General features: G+C 41.4%; 1 protein-coding gene across 1 annotated transcript; it reads left to right on the forward strand.

Annotated features, from left to right (window-relative positions):
- The first annotated feature begins 661 nt into the window (after positions 1–661).
- On the forward strand, positions 662–17,736 carry TNFSF10 (TNF superfamily member 10). The gene is made up of 5 exons (XM_004424731.3): positions 662–843; positions 6,891–7,028; positions 9,857–9,899; positions 13,658–13,762; positions 15,623–17,736. Exons 1-5 carry the CDS (start codon positions 712–714, stop codon positions 16,072–16,074), a joined length of 870 nt encoding a protein of 289 aa, XP_004424788.1. The 5' UTR covers positions 662–711; the 3' UTR covers positions 16,075–17,736.
- The last annotated feature ends 615 nt before the right edge of the window (positions 17,737–18,351 follow it).

Raw genomic sequence — 18,351 nt, forward strand, 5'->3', positions numbered from 1 at the left:
CTATTGACGTCTTGTCAGAAGAGGTCTTGGACACACTGCCTTTAGGTAGAGAAATGAAATTCTATTATCTCTGCATGATCAGGCAATGATAGAATCATAAAATGATCAAAATCTTAGGGATTTTAAAGACCCCTTAGTAAATCCTATTGCTTGGTGGGTAAGGAAACTACAGCACCAAAATGTGAGTGACTTAGTCAAGGTGTACAGCTAGAAAACGGCAGAAGAATGACTAGAATGCACATCTGTTGACTCCCAGATAAATGGCTCAGACTTTTACCTATTTCACCCACATTATACGGGGGCAGAGAGTTTTCTGTATTCCTCAAATCATTGCTCTTCCTCCTCCATATCACATGTGACAGGGGAGCCTAGGAATTGGCACAGTTGCTGGGCAAAGGCACCTCCTCAGGACCCAAAAGGCCCTGAGCACTGGAGAAGGAGCTGCTTGTCTTAAGCCTCACATAGCCCTTTCAGTTTTGAAGAATCTTTCCGGCGAAACTTTACCTCCTTGGTCCCTGATGTTGCTGCGGTACAGAGAGAGTTTCCAGGAACATGACGAGTGCTCCTCTGGCTTCCCCAGCAGGTGGTTTCAGTTTCATTTCTTGCTGTTTTTTTAAATGAAACTTAAGAAGGGCTCCACCCCCATCATTAGTTCCCCGGCAATAACCTGCTGCCCAGCTCTCTCTGCAACAGTCAGTCCCTGACAGGATCATGGCCATGATGCCGGCCGCAGGGGGCCCCAGCCCCGGACAGACCTGCGTGCTGATCCTGATCTTCACAGTACTCCTGCAGGCCCTCTGTGTGGCTGTGACTTACTTGTACTTCACCAACGAGCTGAAACAGGTCAGTACAATGCGCACCGCCTCTGACAGAGGCTCTCAGCAGCCCTCCGCTTAACCGCCTCTCTGTTTGCTCCTCTGTGAAGACTTTACAGAAGAAAATCCTCCCTTTCTCCGCTTGTGGACCCTAACTGCTAATGCATATAATTACTGAGGACTTTGCGAAAGTATAAGTTGAAAGGATTATGTGAACAAAGTACAGTTACAGAACTGGCTCCACCAGTTGCTAGCGGCTGCAGGCAGCAGAACTCCTGAGGGAGCTTTTTGTCCTCAGCAGTATATGTGTTTTATGATATTAGCAATTGCTACAACTCATGGCATGCTTTCTGCTAAATGCTTTGTAGTTCTTGACTCTAATTCTTGGGGGTAGCTGCAGCAGGGCAGGACGGGTCTGCTTTTGCTCACCATTACGCCTCGGGGACTAGCACAGAGCTCCCACAGAGTAGGTGTTCACGAAGTGCTTGTTGCATGAATAACCAGCCTTCACAAATGTGGTGGTCCTTCTAGTACACAGGGAGCAGGGTAGAGTCAGGGCTCTACCCAAAGTCAGGCTCTGAATCACTAACAACAACGCTGTTGTTTTGTGCTCCAGATGTGGCTAATCCCAGCGGATTTTTCAGACAGACATTGCAGAAAACTAGACTTGGGGCTTGCACAGACAGAAATGCTCTTTATGCACTGTTTGCTGTTCCTTAGACTTCAGGGCGGTTAACAAATATCAGACTCTTCCTCTCACCTCTTTCTTTTAAATATCTTAAAGTATTAAGAGGAAGGCCTTCATATAGACAAGTCAGACTTCCAAAAGTCAGCAGGTAGAATAATACACATATGAACTAAAATCAGAACCAAGTCTTGGAGATTTCCCTTTTTCCTCCAGGACATGGGGTCAGGGTAAACCAGACCTTTGAAATATGTTTTAGATTTAGATCTGTGGCATTTCGGTGTTGGCAGTAGTGAGAATAAAAAGGACCAGCATTCTGCCTATTCCGGGGCCACAGGCATGTCTTGGGTAAAGTCTGTAACGAGGAGGTTGCCAGATGGACTCAGCGTTTTACTGTTCATGATAAAATAATTGAAAATAAAACTACCATTCTATACCTGTGGATGGTCCAGGTACAAATCCAAGTACATTTGACAGGGAAAAAAACTTTGTGCCATTCTAGTTTGTGTATTTTTCAACTAAGTAAAACTTTTGGAAGTATGAATTCAAAATTGCTGAAAATAAACCAACTCAGCTTTTGGCTTCTTTGCATATTTCTTTGTGTATATGGTAATTAACATACTATATGATTGTATCTTATATAGCCGAGAACTGCAGCTGGAAGGAACTTTGGACACCCCCCATTTTATAGATAAGAAGACTAGAGACACCCAAAGAAATTACTTATCCAAGCTCAGACAGGGCTTTGGCAGCAGAGCTGGACCCAGGTCTTCGGGCACCTAGGTCATGCTCTTCCTTCTACAGAAGAGTGTCCATGGGGTTAATATATTTGCACCTTGTGAAGCACACTGCATCCTGCAACATTAGGATAAGGCAACATGGAATCTGCCAGCTGGCTAGGAAACACAGCTGGCTCAGGGTCTCAGAAAAATGTAAATTGCGTAAAAGCCACAGTGTTTATCTGTTAAGGAAACAGTTTATATACCCCATGGAGTATAAAGTTGTTTATCTCAACTGGTTGGAAATTTTTCCTCTGCAAATGGATGAAGATTCTTGTTTGATTTGCAAGTAATTATGAAAATGATGGCTACCATGAGATGACTAGTAAAGTGAGCTTTGTCGTAGGGCGCATTTAGAAGAGGCTGTATATTTGTAAGAAATAAATCAGTGTAACTATAATCATGCCTTTGGTTCTAAGTCCGCATGAGAGCCTGGAATACTGCTGTGTTTACCAATTTGGAGCCAGCATGTCCTAACCTTTGTTAACTTTGCAGCATAAACAGAGTGAGTCTGTCTCTCTATACACAAGTTGTTCCTTCAATTTGCTCACATTACATATAAGTTGGCCTAATTTTAAGACTGAATTAACTGGTTCTTGACTGAGCTGACTCATGCAATTGTCTATATATATGATCAAATTTTTAAATTCTACTATAAAATGGAAATATCAAATAATTCTTGACATCTCTCTACTTGCACATATTTTTGCTGATTGCATAGTTACATATGTCTACATACAGGTATATAGACAGGTAGAAGAATTCACTGAGAGTCCCAGAAAGGGAGGAGACTTAACAGATGTTGAGCAAATACTGTGTTCCAGAGACTTTGCCAGGTATTGCCCTATTTCATCCTTATCCTCATAAAAATACTGTAAAGTAAATATAGTTACCCAACTTTATAGGTAAAAAAACCAAGGCTCAGGAAGTTAGGTGATTTGTCCAAGATTACAAAGCTAGTAAAAGGTAAAGCGCAATTTTGAACTCAGGCATTAAACAAGTGCTCAATAAATTGTGGCCAGTTGTAACTGTAATTAGTATTGAGAGGTCTTTTGAAGTTGTCACCCTCTTCATCGGGGATTTTTGCAAGGGAAAATGAATCTGAACCTCCTTGGGTGTCTGTGGAGAATTTGGAAAAGCATATTCAACATAAGTATTAATTTCCTAAAACAGATCACAGGTTCCACTTTGGCTAGTGAAAATTTGCAGAAGATATAGTGAGCAAGCATTATAGGGAGTATGGGTTAAGGAGGGCTGAGTAACATTGGACTGGACCTTCACAAATAAGCCTGTAAACCGTCAAACATGAACAATAAATATGGACTCAGCCTCTCAAGCCTATGTCTCTCTGAGAAAGTTTTATGACAAGGGGACTGCCTATCACTGTGGCATCATAGATGGGAAAGAGAAAGGAGAACGGGACCCTTATCTACCAATCTCCATAAATGATCCTTTATGCTATTTGTGGTTTGCAGAAAGTGATTGTCAGAGACCAATGTCTGGGCAGCAGAGTGGGTCAGGGCTGCCACCCTGATGTCTCTGAGCCAGCCAGCAAAGGAGTCCACCCTGCTGACCTCAAGCCCTGCCAAAGACTGGTTGGCCCTGGCCTAAATAGCCACATGTTTGCAAAGGCACAAACAGTAAATGCAGTGGAAATCCACTTCTCAGAACCAAGGGCTTCTGGAGCAGAAGAGCAGGCACCTGGTGCAAAAGCTCTCTCTCCTTCTGGAGGCATGTAAATGAGAATAGCGCACACATCACACACAACCCCCAGATGTGGTTAGCGCGAGAAAACTCTAGCTTGAGATGTGTTGCAGGAAATTCATGCTTTCAGGTGGAAAGGAAGGGGGCAGAGAGACACATCAGATTAATCATCATTAACTATTCTTGAAATAACCACAGCACCCCCCTCACCCATGCGTCTAGTCACCAGCACTGGCCAAGGTCTGTAGAAGAAACTATCAAATATGATAATGCAAGAAACATGTGAAGATGAGGGATGGTTGGGGCTTTCTTTCTGGGTTTCCATTGTTCAGAAATCAATATTTATGCATAAAAATGTCTAGAGGGAGAAACACCAAAATGTTGACAATTGTGATCTCTAGATGGTAGGATTATGGGTGCATTTTTTCCTTTTTATTTTTCTATATTTTATAAATTTTCTATAGCAAATGTCATAAAAATATCTATGCTATCCTATATTATTTTCATACAGATTTAAAGAACATGACATTTTCATATAGTCTTAAGAGAAAACAACCATCACAAAATTGCCCACACACAGTCTGATCTCAATCCTGTAAACAAGAGAGATCATCCAAGGGTTAAGTAGGAGGCAGGGTAATTTTAATGGGTTTTTTGTTTGTTTTACTTTTAGAAAAGTGTTCTTTACTTTTCTATATTTTCCATGTTGCCCGTGTATCCTCAGTGTTTCTAGGCTTCATTAAATTTGGGGTAACAATAGAGTCTCATTAGCTTGTCAACCTTCCTCCCATGTACACCTAGGACCTTATTCAGTTTTTAAGGTTCTCTCTCCCACCTCCTGAAAGTGTTTCTGGAACAGCCCCAAAGGGTATCCAGAGGCACCAGCCAGCAGTTGGTACTGGCCTGGGCTGGGCCCTGCTTCTGGCCCCGCTCCACTTCCATTCTTCTAACTCCACCTCAGTTCACAGGGGCTGCCAGCTACCATTACTGGCTGGTTCCAGGCAGCTCTCAATTCCGCCTTCTCCTCCCCCTCATCCTAGCCTCCCACACTCTTATCCCTTTCATGTTGAGACAGCTTCCGACTGCTGTGAAGTGAGAAGACAAATTGCTCCCTCACCTCCGTGTCATGCACACCTTTTTGTCCCAACAAGTTATGGAAGTTTCTGAGCCTCTTTATTCAGTTTCACCAAACCAATTCCTGTCCAGGCACACCCATCCTGGCTGGGCTGGGACAGTGTCTGATAAAACTAACTTGCTCTTCCTGGAACCACCCTTAGGCCTTGGGGCTGAATCCAGTTCTTCCTTTCTGATCTTCTCCCCCAGTTTGCTAAACATATTCTCATATTTTTAACCCGTGTGTGATTGAGTTTCTTCCTCAGAAAGTCTTTTGAGCTGCCATATAAATTGGAGGTGCATAGAGATGTCTACAGTAGAAGAAGATGGGGTGGATAGGGGCAAAGAGTGCTGCCTAATTCCACTGCCAGTCATATCTCAACTCAGGTGGCCCCAGCTGCCATCCTCACTACATCTGCTAGAAGAATGTTTTACTCTTGTAATTAAAAAAAGGAAGAGAGAAAATAAACATTTACTTAAAAGTAAATGAATGTTCTATGCCAGAATGTGTGAAAGGAATTAATTAACTCAGGTTTGTGCTTTTGCACTTGAGAGATCTTGACCAATGTCCAAAGGGTACACGGCTGAGTACAGAACTCGTGACTCTAGCTAGGACCTCTTAAACTGTTAAATTATTTTGGTTAGGAGTGAGATTGTCTTTCTGTAGAAAGGAGCAGGTCACCACTAAGTTTGATCCTTCCTTCAAGCTTTGGAGTCCCCTAAATTCAAGTAACAGGTAAAAATTGCCCTTTTCCCTGCTTCAAATAAAATGAAGAAAATTAGCTCTGTAGCAGTGAAAGTTATAATTAGAAACATTTTATTTCCCCAGAGAAAAGGCAATTCAGCAGATTTGTACAGGGAAATAACATCTCCTCAATCCCAGTTGTCAAAAACAAAAACAGGAAAAAAAAAAAAATTTCCGACCTTGCATGGACTTAGCGTTTTCCTTTGTAAGATTAACCAGTTATTAGCCTGAAGTGTTCTGGATGGTTTGGGGTGTATGTGTGCATGAGTGTGTGTTTGTGTGTGTGCATGCATGCATGTATGTGGGCATGTGTGTTTAATATCTAGCAAAGACTTTGCTGACAAGGATCTGGCTATTGTAAATGTTTACTCTCAATCCAGAAGGAGAACACAAACCTTCAAATGGTGTTTCAAGTCTCTGCAGGTAAATCGCCAGCTAGTGTGGACATTTAAGAGGCAATTTGCAGATTTCTAGTGGCAATGTGGTCCAGGTTCTGCCATCCAGAGGAGTAGAAATCACACCAATAGCTAGAATCTACTCAGACAGTCAAAGCTCAGATCAAGAAACAGAACACATTCTGCACCCCAAAGTGTTTGAATACTTTTTTATTTAGGATCCTGGAATTTAAATGGACTTGCCTACTTTGTACCTAGGTGGGTTTCCAGCTTTAGAATGAGATCCACATTATGTTAGAGCCAGGAGGGGCCTCCAAGATCACCACCGTAAACCAGCTCAAAACTCAAATGAAGAACAGACACAGAAGAGAAGAGGCAATTTGTTGAATGACACACAGCTGTCTAACGGCAGGGGCAGTGAAGGGCATTGTGACCCAGGATGGCTGGCCCACACCTGTATCCTTTCCACCACATCCAACTGCTTACCTTTATTCAAAGGACAAAGGACAGCATGCTTACTTTCAAGCCATAAGCTTATTCAAGGTGCCAAGACTCCTCTGAATCTGTCATCAGTTTCTGTTGTTTTAACTCCTAAATGAACAAAAATATAAAGCGCCTGTGCATAATACTGTGCTATATTCCATCTCAACCCAGATGCAGAACAAATACTCCAAAAGTGGCATTGCCTGTTTCTTAAATGAAGACGACAGCTACTGGGACCCCAATGATGAGGAGAGTATGAACGATCCCTGCTGGCAAGTCAAGTGGCAGCTGCGTCAGTTTGTTAGAAAGGTAGGTGGGCTACCAGGTAACTCCCCTAGTGGGCACAGAGGGTCGAGGAGAAGGATTTAAGGTCATCAAGTCTACACTCTTCATTTTACAAAGGAGGAAACTGAGGCCCAGAGTGTTTAAGTGATTTCCCCCAAATTCATAGAACTAGGAAAAGATGGAACACACCAAACAGCGGGTCCTGGCCGACTCCTGGTCCACTCCAGAGACCCTCCCCATCTAGTCCAACCTTTATGTCTCACACTGTGGAAACTGAGGCATAGACAGGGCAGTGTGTTCAAGGTCAACAATAAAGGACGTGTGTGATTTTTTTTCTTATTCAGAAGCCAAAAAAGGCCAAATAATGGTGTTTTCTGTTCTTCCCGCATTGTTGATCTCTGGAATTAAATAGATATTTATTTTTGTATGCATATAGAGACGAAGAAAGAGGAAAGGAAGAGGGAAGAAAGAGATACTTTAAGAAACTAAAGGTGAAGATGTCTCAATTTACAGTTCGTAAATGACAAATTACAAAATATTTCTATCTGTGTATGGAATTTGCTTACACAGGATCCCTAGCAGAAACATTATGTTAGCTAAGTTTATGTTACTAAATGTGATTACATAATTTTACTTTCAGCAATGTGACATGTCAAATCAAGTTTTTTTTCCGGGCTGCTTCCTTCTTTGTAAGACGGCATTTAATAATATTTACCTTCTGCCTACCTGGAAAGGTCAGATGAGAACACAGATATGAAAATAGTCTGTAAACTATGAAGGAACATCATTGTTTTAAAATAGGGACATTCCCAGGGTAGGAGGAGGATGTATTGCTCTATTGTTTGGTATGTCTTTGCATAGAAACGGTGTAATGTTGGTGGTTAGGGCTCTGGTTTATAACCCTAAGGAGTCCTCACAGTAGAGCCCAGACATCACCTCTGATGCTATTTCTATGAGAAATGAAATCAGACTCCCCTCTGTGAGTCCTAGAAACCATCTGCTCCATGGCCACCCTGGAAGCATGGCCTGGGCAGGGCGCCCACTGCACACGAGCTGTACTGAAGCACCCGTGACTCCAGTGCCCCAAGTTACCAGGAACAGGAAAGGCCCTGGGTTGGGGAAGAGTCCTGAGAAGGCTGAGGAATGGGACTCTGCAGTCCCTGCGGTTAGAGGGGTGGCAAACCCACAGGTTGTAGGGGAGAGAAACTCAGAACTAGGGTAGAAATCTGGAGACTGAGGAAGGGGCTGGATGCTGGGGCTGGAGGGGGGAGGTGAGAGAAGTAGTGGGGACAGATTTACATATTTCTTTCCTGCCATTCTCCCTGTCCCTCCCATTCCCACATCCTGCCACTAACTAGATCAGAGAGAAACTAGGAGAGGACACAGAGGGGTGGGAGAGTGTAGCTGGGGAAAGAATTCCCCATTTTTTTCAGGCACCATTAATTGAATAGACTATTTCCAGTAAACATCCTATGTCCATTACATACATTATCTCATTTAATCCTCACAACAGCTCTGTGAGGAAGGAATCATTATTACTTTCCTCTTTTTTTTTAAATAGATGAAGAAATTAAAGTTCACATCAGTTAAGTAACTTGAGCAAAGTAGTAATTGACAGAATTGAATCCAGGCTGTCTGATCATACTGTAATCCTTCTTTTATTCTGCCTCCCACACTGCAGGAATACCCTTCTCCCTTTCCTGCTGCTCCTCTTCCTTCCTTCCTTCCTTTTTGTCCCAGAATGAGAGAGATCGAGAGAGCAAGAGCAAGAAGAGAGAGAGAGAGAAAGGGAGAGAGAAATGAGAGAGAGACAGAGAGAAAGAGAAGGAGAGAGAGAGAGGGAGAGGGAGAAAGAGAGAGAAAGAAAAAGAGAGAGAGAGAGAATATGAGGGGCCACCTCTCGCTTTTCCTTCCCATACACCAGTGCCCACTGGACTACAGGCGGTCCCCCCCTTATCTGGGGTCAGGCTGGCGGCAGAGGGAGAAGCAGAGAGCTTCTGATTTGGGGTGGGAGTACAGAGAAGGGGAGTTTCTGGCAGTTGCAAAATTAACAGCAGTGATGGGAAAGGAGGGCAGTGATGGGCAAAACCTCAGGGTTGACAAAACTGAATGGAGGGGAATTTAGAAGCCATAGATGAGCCAAGTCAGAGTCTGCCCATTTAATAGAAAAGCTCAGTTTTTGCTCTTACTGGTTTTCCCTACTGGTTAGTAACAAAGAAGGTGACACTAGATGTTTAGCAAAGATATGGAAAAGTGGTAAAATATGATAAGAATGCCTCAGCCACATTCTCAGAAATGAAAGAAGGACGTGACGTTGCCAGGTCCCAGCCTGATGAGCTGTGTACGTCTGCGGGCATCATGAGAGAGAGGAAGTGTGTGTGTATCTTGAGGTTTGGGTCTGTGCAATAATTTATAGCCCCAAGACTTTACTACACAGTGCACCCATACACATCCATGCGTGCAGAAATACACACCTCACACAGAGAAAGTGAAGTGACATGGCTGACACATCCATCAGCCACAAAGAGGCCTGGGGACTTTAGGCTGACCTAATTGGCAGATGGCTCCTTTCTCCTGTGCTGTTCCAGGTGTGGCCTTTCAAAGACTTCGTGCAGACACAGAACTTTCCCAGACAGAGGACCGTCCTTCAATCACCATGTAGGGACAGCTGCCTCGGTATTCATACCAGCAGCCACTCTAACACATAAACGCTATCCTTGAACAATTGAAAGCTTCCTTGATATCATATGTGGAAATTTCCTGGTAGACATCAGCAAGAAGAGCCATAGATGTTCTATAGTCAGTTTAAATTTTTAGGGAAATTAACAAGCTTTATTCAATACTATTTGCAGATGATTTTGAGAACCTATGAGGAATCTCTTCCTACAATTTCAGGTAGTATTTTTTTGTTATTTTAATTTTCTACTGTCAATTTCATGACAGGGTGAACAGCTCTCCATCCTCTTTCTCTCTGCTCCCATCCACACATCCCACCTCTGACTGCTGCTCCCCGTCTCATTTTCATTTTTGCATTGGAGCTAGAAAGCTCAGAACCAAATCCATGGCCCATATATGGTCAGAACTTTATTTCGTCTAAATCTTTTTTTTCCAACGTGGATTTTCCTTTCACCTCAATTTCTTCAATTATTTATTTTTTACCTTCTAGTGTGTTCTAAATAAGCCATCTAAATCCTTTCTGGAACGTGGCTAGAAGTGAGATAAACAAGGGCCCCAAAGTTACCCATCTTCTATGCTTCCCACCACCACTAGGCGCTATGTCTTTCTTTTTGCAAAAGCCTCTTGCTCCGTCATGTCTTTCCCAAGACTCCTGCCCACGCACAGTTCTTATCCTGTGGTCCCCACCCTCTGGCCATCACCCTGTTCATGGGTAGCAGCCTGCTCTTGATCCCCATCCTCCTTCAGTGCTGTTGCCCAGGCTGGCTTCTTTGGTCCTCCTTCGGGCTTCTTCAGTTCCTGGCTTTTCACAAAACTGGCTCCTTCTCATCCTCCATCTCTGTCACCTAATTATCATCTCTTCAGAGGCACGTTCCCTGGCCATCTTTCTAAGTGAGTTTCCCTACACCCTGTTATTTCTGTCACACTTATCTTGTTCACTTCCTTTTATTTTTATAGATATTTTATCTGTGTGCTGTACGATTCCCTACTAGATTAAAGATCCACAAAGACAGAAAACAGGTCTGTTTCTCTCACCTCTCTCTATTTAGCACCCAACTCTATGCCTCAAGCCTAGTAGATTCTCTTTCATCCCCTCTGACCCCCAGCCCTTACCTGCACCACTTTTGGCCTGTGTGTGTGTGTGTGTGTGTGTGTGTGTGTGTATTTTGATTGAGATGAAAGTCACATAACATTCAATTATCCATTCTAAAGAGCACAATTCAGTGGCAGTTAGTAAATTCACAGTCTTATGCCACCACCATCTCTCTCTACATAGAAGGCTCTTAACATATTTTTTGAATGAATGCATGAGTAAATAAATTACTGAATTAAATTTGCTACTTCACATTCGGTTCACCATAGCTCCATTATCCCACACTAATGGCCATACAGGCCTGAATACATATACCAGAGACTTATAGCCCTGGGGCGCACCAGCCTGGGAGAGAAGAAACGATTTTTTAACATATGTGTTGTTAATGATGTCTTCCTACTTTTCAGCTATCATTTTCCAACACGATAAGCTTCATCATCACTTGACAGCCCCCATTTTCCTTTATTAAATTGACTCTATTAATTATTAAGGACAAGACCTGGTCTTAGGGTCTAAGTATTCTCTTTGGTCATTTCCCCGAAGACAAAGATGGTAGTCAGAATATTGAACACTCCACCTCTTCTGATGAGGCACACCAAATCCATAGTCTACAGTAGATGCATGCACTATTTTCAGTGTTAAGAGAAAAGTATTCTTTTTTATTCATCCCAATAAGGTGTAGAAATCACATACTTCTCAGTACACCAAGATGTATCCATGACACCCAATATACATATTCACAGGTTTCTTTTCTGGGAGGTATTTGCTATAGTCAGTAGGAAATTTCCTCTCTAGAATTTGCTTTTAAATCTAGGCTTGTCCATATACTTGCAATGACCTCAAATGTGAGATATTTATAATTGGATTCAGTTGTTGAATATTTAAAAACAAAATGTTAAGGTCTAGGGGCAGGCAAGGCATTATGAATTATTTAACAGTGGAGGTTAAAGGTAAATGGACACATCAACCTTGAAAGCTGAGCATCCTGAGAGTAATGCGTAATTGATTATGCATGCCCACGCCAAGTTTGGTCTTCAGTATTGTATGAATGCCTACCCATCCTGAATAAGTAACTAATACCAGATAGATGGAAGCGATTCTCATTTCCCATTCATTCCTCCACAATGGAATTGTAGCACTTCCTTTCAGTTCCCTCTATTACTAGCCTGGATTAAAGCCTCCTGTTTTCAGTCCTGATCAATTATGATGGTGTGGTAACTTGCCATTCTCCAGCCCTCTCACCTCCTATACATCAAACCATGGTGTTAGATAGGTTAACTTAAAGCACAACACATATCTCTTCGCTTCCCTGACCAAAACTTTTTTTTTTTTTTAATTTTATTTATTTATTTATTTATCCCCCAAAGCCCCAGTAGATAGTTGTATGTCACAGTTGCACATCCTTCCAGTTGCTGTATGTGGGACGTGGCCTCAGCATGGCCAGAGAAGCAGTGCGTCGGCGCGCGCCCGGGATCCGAACCCGGGCCGCCAGCAGCGGAGCGCGCGCACCTAACCGCTAAGCCACGGGGCCGGCCCCCAAAACTTTTTAAGAGTCTTCCCATGTCCTATAAAATCCAAATCTCTTAGGCTAACATTCAGATTCTCTATAGTTTGGCTCCTCATTCAAGTCTGAAACCGAACTCTTCCCATGCCTGTGTCCCAGGAATGCTTTGTGCATCCTGCCTTGGGCCTTGTTCTAGATCTCGTTCTAGATCTAGACCCCAAGCCAGCCGATCCTCACTCTGTTCAGAGAATTATCCTTGCACCTCAAACAATTTTTTGCATTCATTTGTTTATAATTCTTTCTACTTGTCCCTAGAATAGTGACTGGCATAGATGTGATGGGCACAATGGTTTGTTTGAGTAAGTGAATGAAAGAGCCTTAGCACAAACCTCTCCTGACCTCAGCTCTCCAATAAATAGGAGTCTTCCCCTTCTCTGAACACCCACCACTCTTTATTTCTATTTCTCACAGGTAAATTTTCACTTTCTAATTCATATCTTCTCTAAAAGACTGTATGTTTCTTGAGGGATCAGTCAGTGTAATCAGTGATTAATCTTTGCAGCACTTGTAGGGTGTAGGGCAGTGCCTTGTCCCTGGTGATCATTGCTTAATGAAAGAATATAATTTATCTTAACAACCAATGTAAGCACACTTGGGAAGTTTGAGCTGATTTTTTTAAAGAGTAGTTTGTTGAATTTGTATTTTTTAAGGCTGCTCCAAAGTACTTCAGATGGTGATCCATAAATGTTATGTGTTTATTATGATCTAGGGAATCAGCCATATATATGCTCATACACTGATTATCGTGACCAGTATGTCAATTCATATTCCTTTTGGGAGGTGGGGGGATGACTACTGGACACCAGTTTGTAGCATCGATGGACAACTGTTATCACGGCTACTTCTTTAGAACCAGTGGTAGCCAGCAAAGAGGAAAAATAATTGAGATGACAAAAATTGGTATCACGCTGATTGTTTCTATATATAACTCAAAGTGGAAATTTGCCAATACTTGGTTATTTATGCACTTTAAAAGACTCAGCACGGTTATTATGAGTCCACAGTTATTTATTTATTTTTTTTGGAAAAGGACCAGAATCTTCACTTTTTATATTCTAGTTGGACCTTACCTCTGAGATCCCAATAAATCATACCCAAGTTACTGCTTATTCCTCCCGTCTAGAGTCCTTCTCAAATGGAACATAAGCTAAGGTAGACTCATCATCGTACTAAAATGTAGGCCGTTTTTATGAAAACCCATATAATCAGTTTTGGAAGCCCAGTGTGCTTACAATGCCTGATTGACAACAGCTGTGGACAGCAATGTATTTGAGAAGTAGTTTGACACACGTTGATGATTCTTTGTCATTTCTCTTTTAGAAAAGCAACAAAATATTCCTCCGGAAGTAAGAGAAAGAGGTCTTCAGAAAGTAGCAGCTCACATAACTGGGACCAGTCGGAGAAGAAGCACAGTCTCAGTTCCACGTAAGAAAAATAATGAATATTGGTTTAAAGGAAAGCAGTGGAAGAATTTGTTCCAGAGAGTTTATTCTTTTAACTTATACCTGAAATGTGTTATGACTGTCTACAAAGTGCTCAGTGGTAATCAGGTCTCACACTGACTCTTTTCAGAAGCAAGACTACAAGGTGAATAGCTTAATTACTGCCCTGGCATAACTGGCCTCAGGAAAATCATGAGGTGGGAGAACTTGGTCTCTGAGTTTCCCATGCCCCCATTTTTGCTTTTCTTCTTCTTAGTAATTTCTCTCTCTCACATCCATCGAATCTTCCTCCTCTTCAAAGGTTCTAAATCAGTCATTTACTTTCACCATGAGTCACAAAGCCCTCCTAGTGGCATTTGTATAGTATTAAGTTGAACCACAGGAATTTGCTAATATGTGACCATTTTTCACTTACAGAAATGTCAGTTTCATATAGTTTAGCCAAATATGTCAAGCTTAATTTTTAACTGTAAAACAGGTGTCCATATAGAGCTGTAGCTAAGTGCATGGGTCTTACATTCTAATACCTACGTTGGAATCCCAGTTCCTCCTCATCTAGATATATGTTTTTTTGTTTTTTGGGCTTTTTTGTTTTGTTTTTTGTGAGAAGGACTAGCCCTGAGCTGACATCCGGTGACAATCCTCCCCTCTTTTTCTTGAGGAAGATTGGCCCTGGGCTAACACCTGTGCCCATCTTCCTCCACTTTATATGGGACGCCGCCACAGCATGGCTTAACAAGCGGTGCATTGGTGTGCGCCGGGGATCGGAACCTGCGAACCCCGGGCCACCGAAGCAGAGCACGCGCACTTAACCGCTTGTGCCGCCAGGCGAGCCTCAGTTTTGAACAAATTACTTAACCAAACCAAGCTTCAATTTCTTCATATACAAAGTAGAGATAATCTTTAACTCATAAAACAGTGAAGACTAATGCATGCAAAATGCCAGTGTATTGTAAGAACTCAATCAGTAGTTGCTTTTATTATGAAAAGCTGTTTCTCAAGTTAAAGAAAGTTCAGGCCTCAGTTAATGGATGAAAAATTTGTTGGGGATTTTTTGTTTGCTTCTGCACAGTTGCCTTTCTGGTATTCCTGAACTCAGGTTTTATAAATGATTGACATGTTCTGACTACGATTGAGATCATTGTTACAATGTTACTGTTTACCAAACATCAACAAATATTACAATTATTTTAAAGTCTTAAAAAACTAAATTTTGCACCAACTGTGGAGATGAGCCCAAAGTTTGAAGGACTATCATATTTTGGTAGGGCCCTTTTTCATTCAAAGTCTTTGGGAGTTAAAGATCTAAGGATCTGAAGATCTTTAAATCTGGGCTCTCTTTGCCAAACTTGGTGCCCTGTCTTATTGTGGACTAGAGATGCTTTCTGCTGGGATGGTGCCTTTGGCTCTGGATTGCTGAGAAAGACCAAGGAGGGACCCAAAGAGACCCAAAGGAATAGCAAGATGTTTTGAGCTCTAGGCTTAAAGAAATAGATATGTTTCTTTTGGTTTCCTTCTGTGTTGTTCATTTGAGCTCACCAACACAGGAAGGGAGGCAGGAGTTCAGGACAGAAGTTCTGCTCAGGAGTAAAGATTGCTATTGAGTGAACCATCCTCAGAGCTGAGTGTGGCAGATGTGACATAAGTGGCAGATGAGGTACAGAAAGGTAACGGACTCCCAACATGTCACAATTATACAGGAGCCTACAGATTTCTGTATGACTAGAATTTAAATCCTTTACAATCCCAACCGAAAAATAGGCTAGCCATAGCTATTAGGAAACTCTTTGCTTTGCTACAAACTCCCTTCTTTTAACTTTCTTTTTCTCTAAACTTCATCCAGGCTCCAAAAATGAAAAAGCTCTGGGCCAGAAAATAAACTCCTGGGAGACATCAAGAAAAGGACATTCATTCCTGAATAATTTGCACTTGAGGAATGGAGAGCTGGTTATCCATCAAACGGGGTTTTATTACATCTATTCCCAAACATACTTTCGATTTCAGGAACCTGAGGAAATTTTGGGAACAGTTGCAAGAGAAGGGAACAGAAAGAGAAACAAACAGATGGTACAATATATTTACAAAAACACAGACTATCCTGACCCTATTCTGCTGATGAAAAGTGCTAGAAATAGTTGTTGGTCTAAAGATTCCGAATATGGACTCTATTCCATCTATCAAGGTGGAATATTTGAGCTTAAGGAAAATGACAGAATTTTTGTCTCTGTAACTAATGAGCACTTGATTGACATGGACCAAGAAGCCAGTTTTTTCGGGGCCTTTTTAATAGGCTAAATAATCTGCAAGGAAAAAACAGTGCCTTCAAAGTAACATTTCATTTTCAGGGTGCTATACTGTGAAAATATCCCACCATATGACAAAGTAAGGCAGCCTGAGCAAAGCAGTCCCACCAAAAGACTTTGCAACATACACTTTTTTAATATCTCTGAAAAGTGACCAAATTATTCCAAGAAAGTGAAATTGCCAACAGAACCTTCAGGGGTCTACCTGATATCGGTTTGCTAGCAGAAATCTAGACGATTCTGTTTCCAAACACTTATGTAGCAATTAACATTTTCTGTCTTTATCATCTACTCTCGTGAAGATTCCAGAAGAAAGAATAACGATCCATCTCTTAAGTAGTATATCACATCAGTAGTTTCCACGTTGCCATAAAGGCAGAACATTCTCCAAGTTGAAAGAAAAAGGGCACCAGTAAGAGGTCGCGGTCAGGGGAGCCAATCTCTGTCAATATATGCAACCTGCAAAGGGAGTTTGTGCTGTGCAGGACCTTGCAGGAGTCATCTCATACACCTGGATCTGGTGGATGGAAATAAGCAAGTTCCACTCAAAATAGTATCACTTTGTTAAAAAAACAAAGTTATGTTTGGTGAACAAGGAACTATTTCTGAATGGCTTGTGCTTTTCACTACCAAAAGTCAAACTGGCCAAAAGTGCTGAAGGTATTTTTGATAAAAGACTCTATAATGACTGATCAGCTAATAAAAATCAGGGAATGTAGTCTCATGTGAGCAGGAGGAGAAATGGTAAAAGTGGAAATGACAAGCACAGGTAAATCAGCAGAAAAGAGACAAATAAAGATCTGCCCCCACCCCTCCACCCCACCCCCACTCCTCCACTGCCAAATGTCAATATCAAGTATATATCTGCTTAAGGTTGCATCATTTATCTGCCCCTGCCCCTGCCAGAAGAACAGCAATTACTTTTATCTTCCAAAATCATGGCACAAAACATTTCATTTCACCATGTAATTTAACCAGTTGTAGAAACAAAATTAGTTGGAGGATTTGTCTAATCTCTTCTAATTGTTATTCCTAACCACAGCATAATTTATACTCTTTGGATGTATGCTCAAATGTTCATTTAAATGTGTTCTGATCAAATAGGGCTTTTTCTAAAAGGCTCATTCAAATTTAAATTTGCAACGTACTTGAGACACCTGGCACTTCTGACCCTCCTTACACTACTTTTTCCATAACACTAATCAAGCTCTACATACTAACGAATTACTCATTTGTTATTCTGTTTTTTAAAGCCTGTCTCCTCTCACAAGAATATGAGCCATGATAGCAGAGAACGTTTAGTACTGTTTACATCTGCATCCCCAGTACCTAGAACAGTACCTGAACATAATACCCATGCAAAATATATTTGTGAATAAATGAATGACTGAATGAATGAATACTTAGTCATATGGAAAAAAAGAAAGAAATATCCCCTGCCTTACCCCTTACACTGAAAAAACTTTGGAGAATTTCAAAAGTAATCTCATGGTGGAGAAGAACTTTTCAACCAGGATTTAAAACCCAAAGAAAAAGACTGAAATGTTTGAGGACATATGACTTAGGGATGGGAAAAAGAATTATTTTTACTTTATATTTTTATACTAAAATCTTAAAATATGTTTCTTTTTCAATAAAAAAAATTGTTGAAGTATGTAGTTTTTGTTTGTCGAGTACTTACCTTTGTTTTATAGTACCAAGATTACTAACAATGGGGAAAAGGACTTCTCTTTTTCATGATATCTTTTATCTGACATATCTTACAGAAGACAGGAATAAATTGCTCACTTTTTATTTAATGTGATAAAATATATCAGTCCTTTCCTTTTGGCTCGTGCTTTTATTATGGGTTGAATTGTGTCCCCCAAAAAGATATGTTGAAGTCCTACTCCCCAGGTCCTCAGAATGTGACCCTATTTGGAAATAGGGTTGCTGCAGATATAATTAGTTAAGATAAGGACATAGTGGAATAGAGTGGGCCCTTAACACAATATGACCACTGTCCTCATTAAAAGAAGGAAATCTGGAAACAGAGACAGAGACACACGGGGAGAACTCCATGTGCTAACAGAGACAGAGATTGGAGTAATGTAGCTGCAAGCTAAAGAGCACCAAGGATTGATAGTCATCATCAGAAGCTAGGGAGAGACAAGGAAAGAGTCTACCCAGTAGAGTCTCACAGGAAGTGTCTGAGACCCAGAGTTTCAGAAATCTGCTGATACCTTGATTTCAGACTCCTGGCCCCCAGAATTGTGTGAAAATAAATTTC

The sequence above is a fragment of the Ceratotherium simum genome, chromosome 15 (assembly GCF_057802395.1).
Source record: "Ceratotherium simum simum isolate JZ-2026a chromosome 15, ASM5780239v1, whole genome shotgun sequence".
Taxonomy (NCBI): Eukaryota; Metazoa; Chordata; class Mammalia; order Perissodactyla; family Rhinocerotidae; genus Ceratotherium; species Ceratotherium simum.

Coding starts and splice junctions, on each gene's coding strand:
- TNFSF10 (XM_004424731.3), top strand. CDS start 712: ATGGCCATGATGCCGGCCGCAGGGGGCCCCAGCCCCGGACAGACCTGC. Junction 844..6,890: donor TCACCAACGAGCTGAAACAG/GTCAGTACAATG, acceptor ATCTCAACCCAG/ATGCAGAACAAATACTCCAA. Junction 9,900..13,657: donor ATCTCTTCCTACAATTTCAG/GTAGTATTTTTT, acceptor TTTCTCTTTTAG/AAAAGCAACAAAATATTCCT.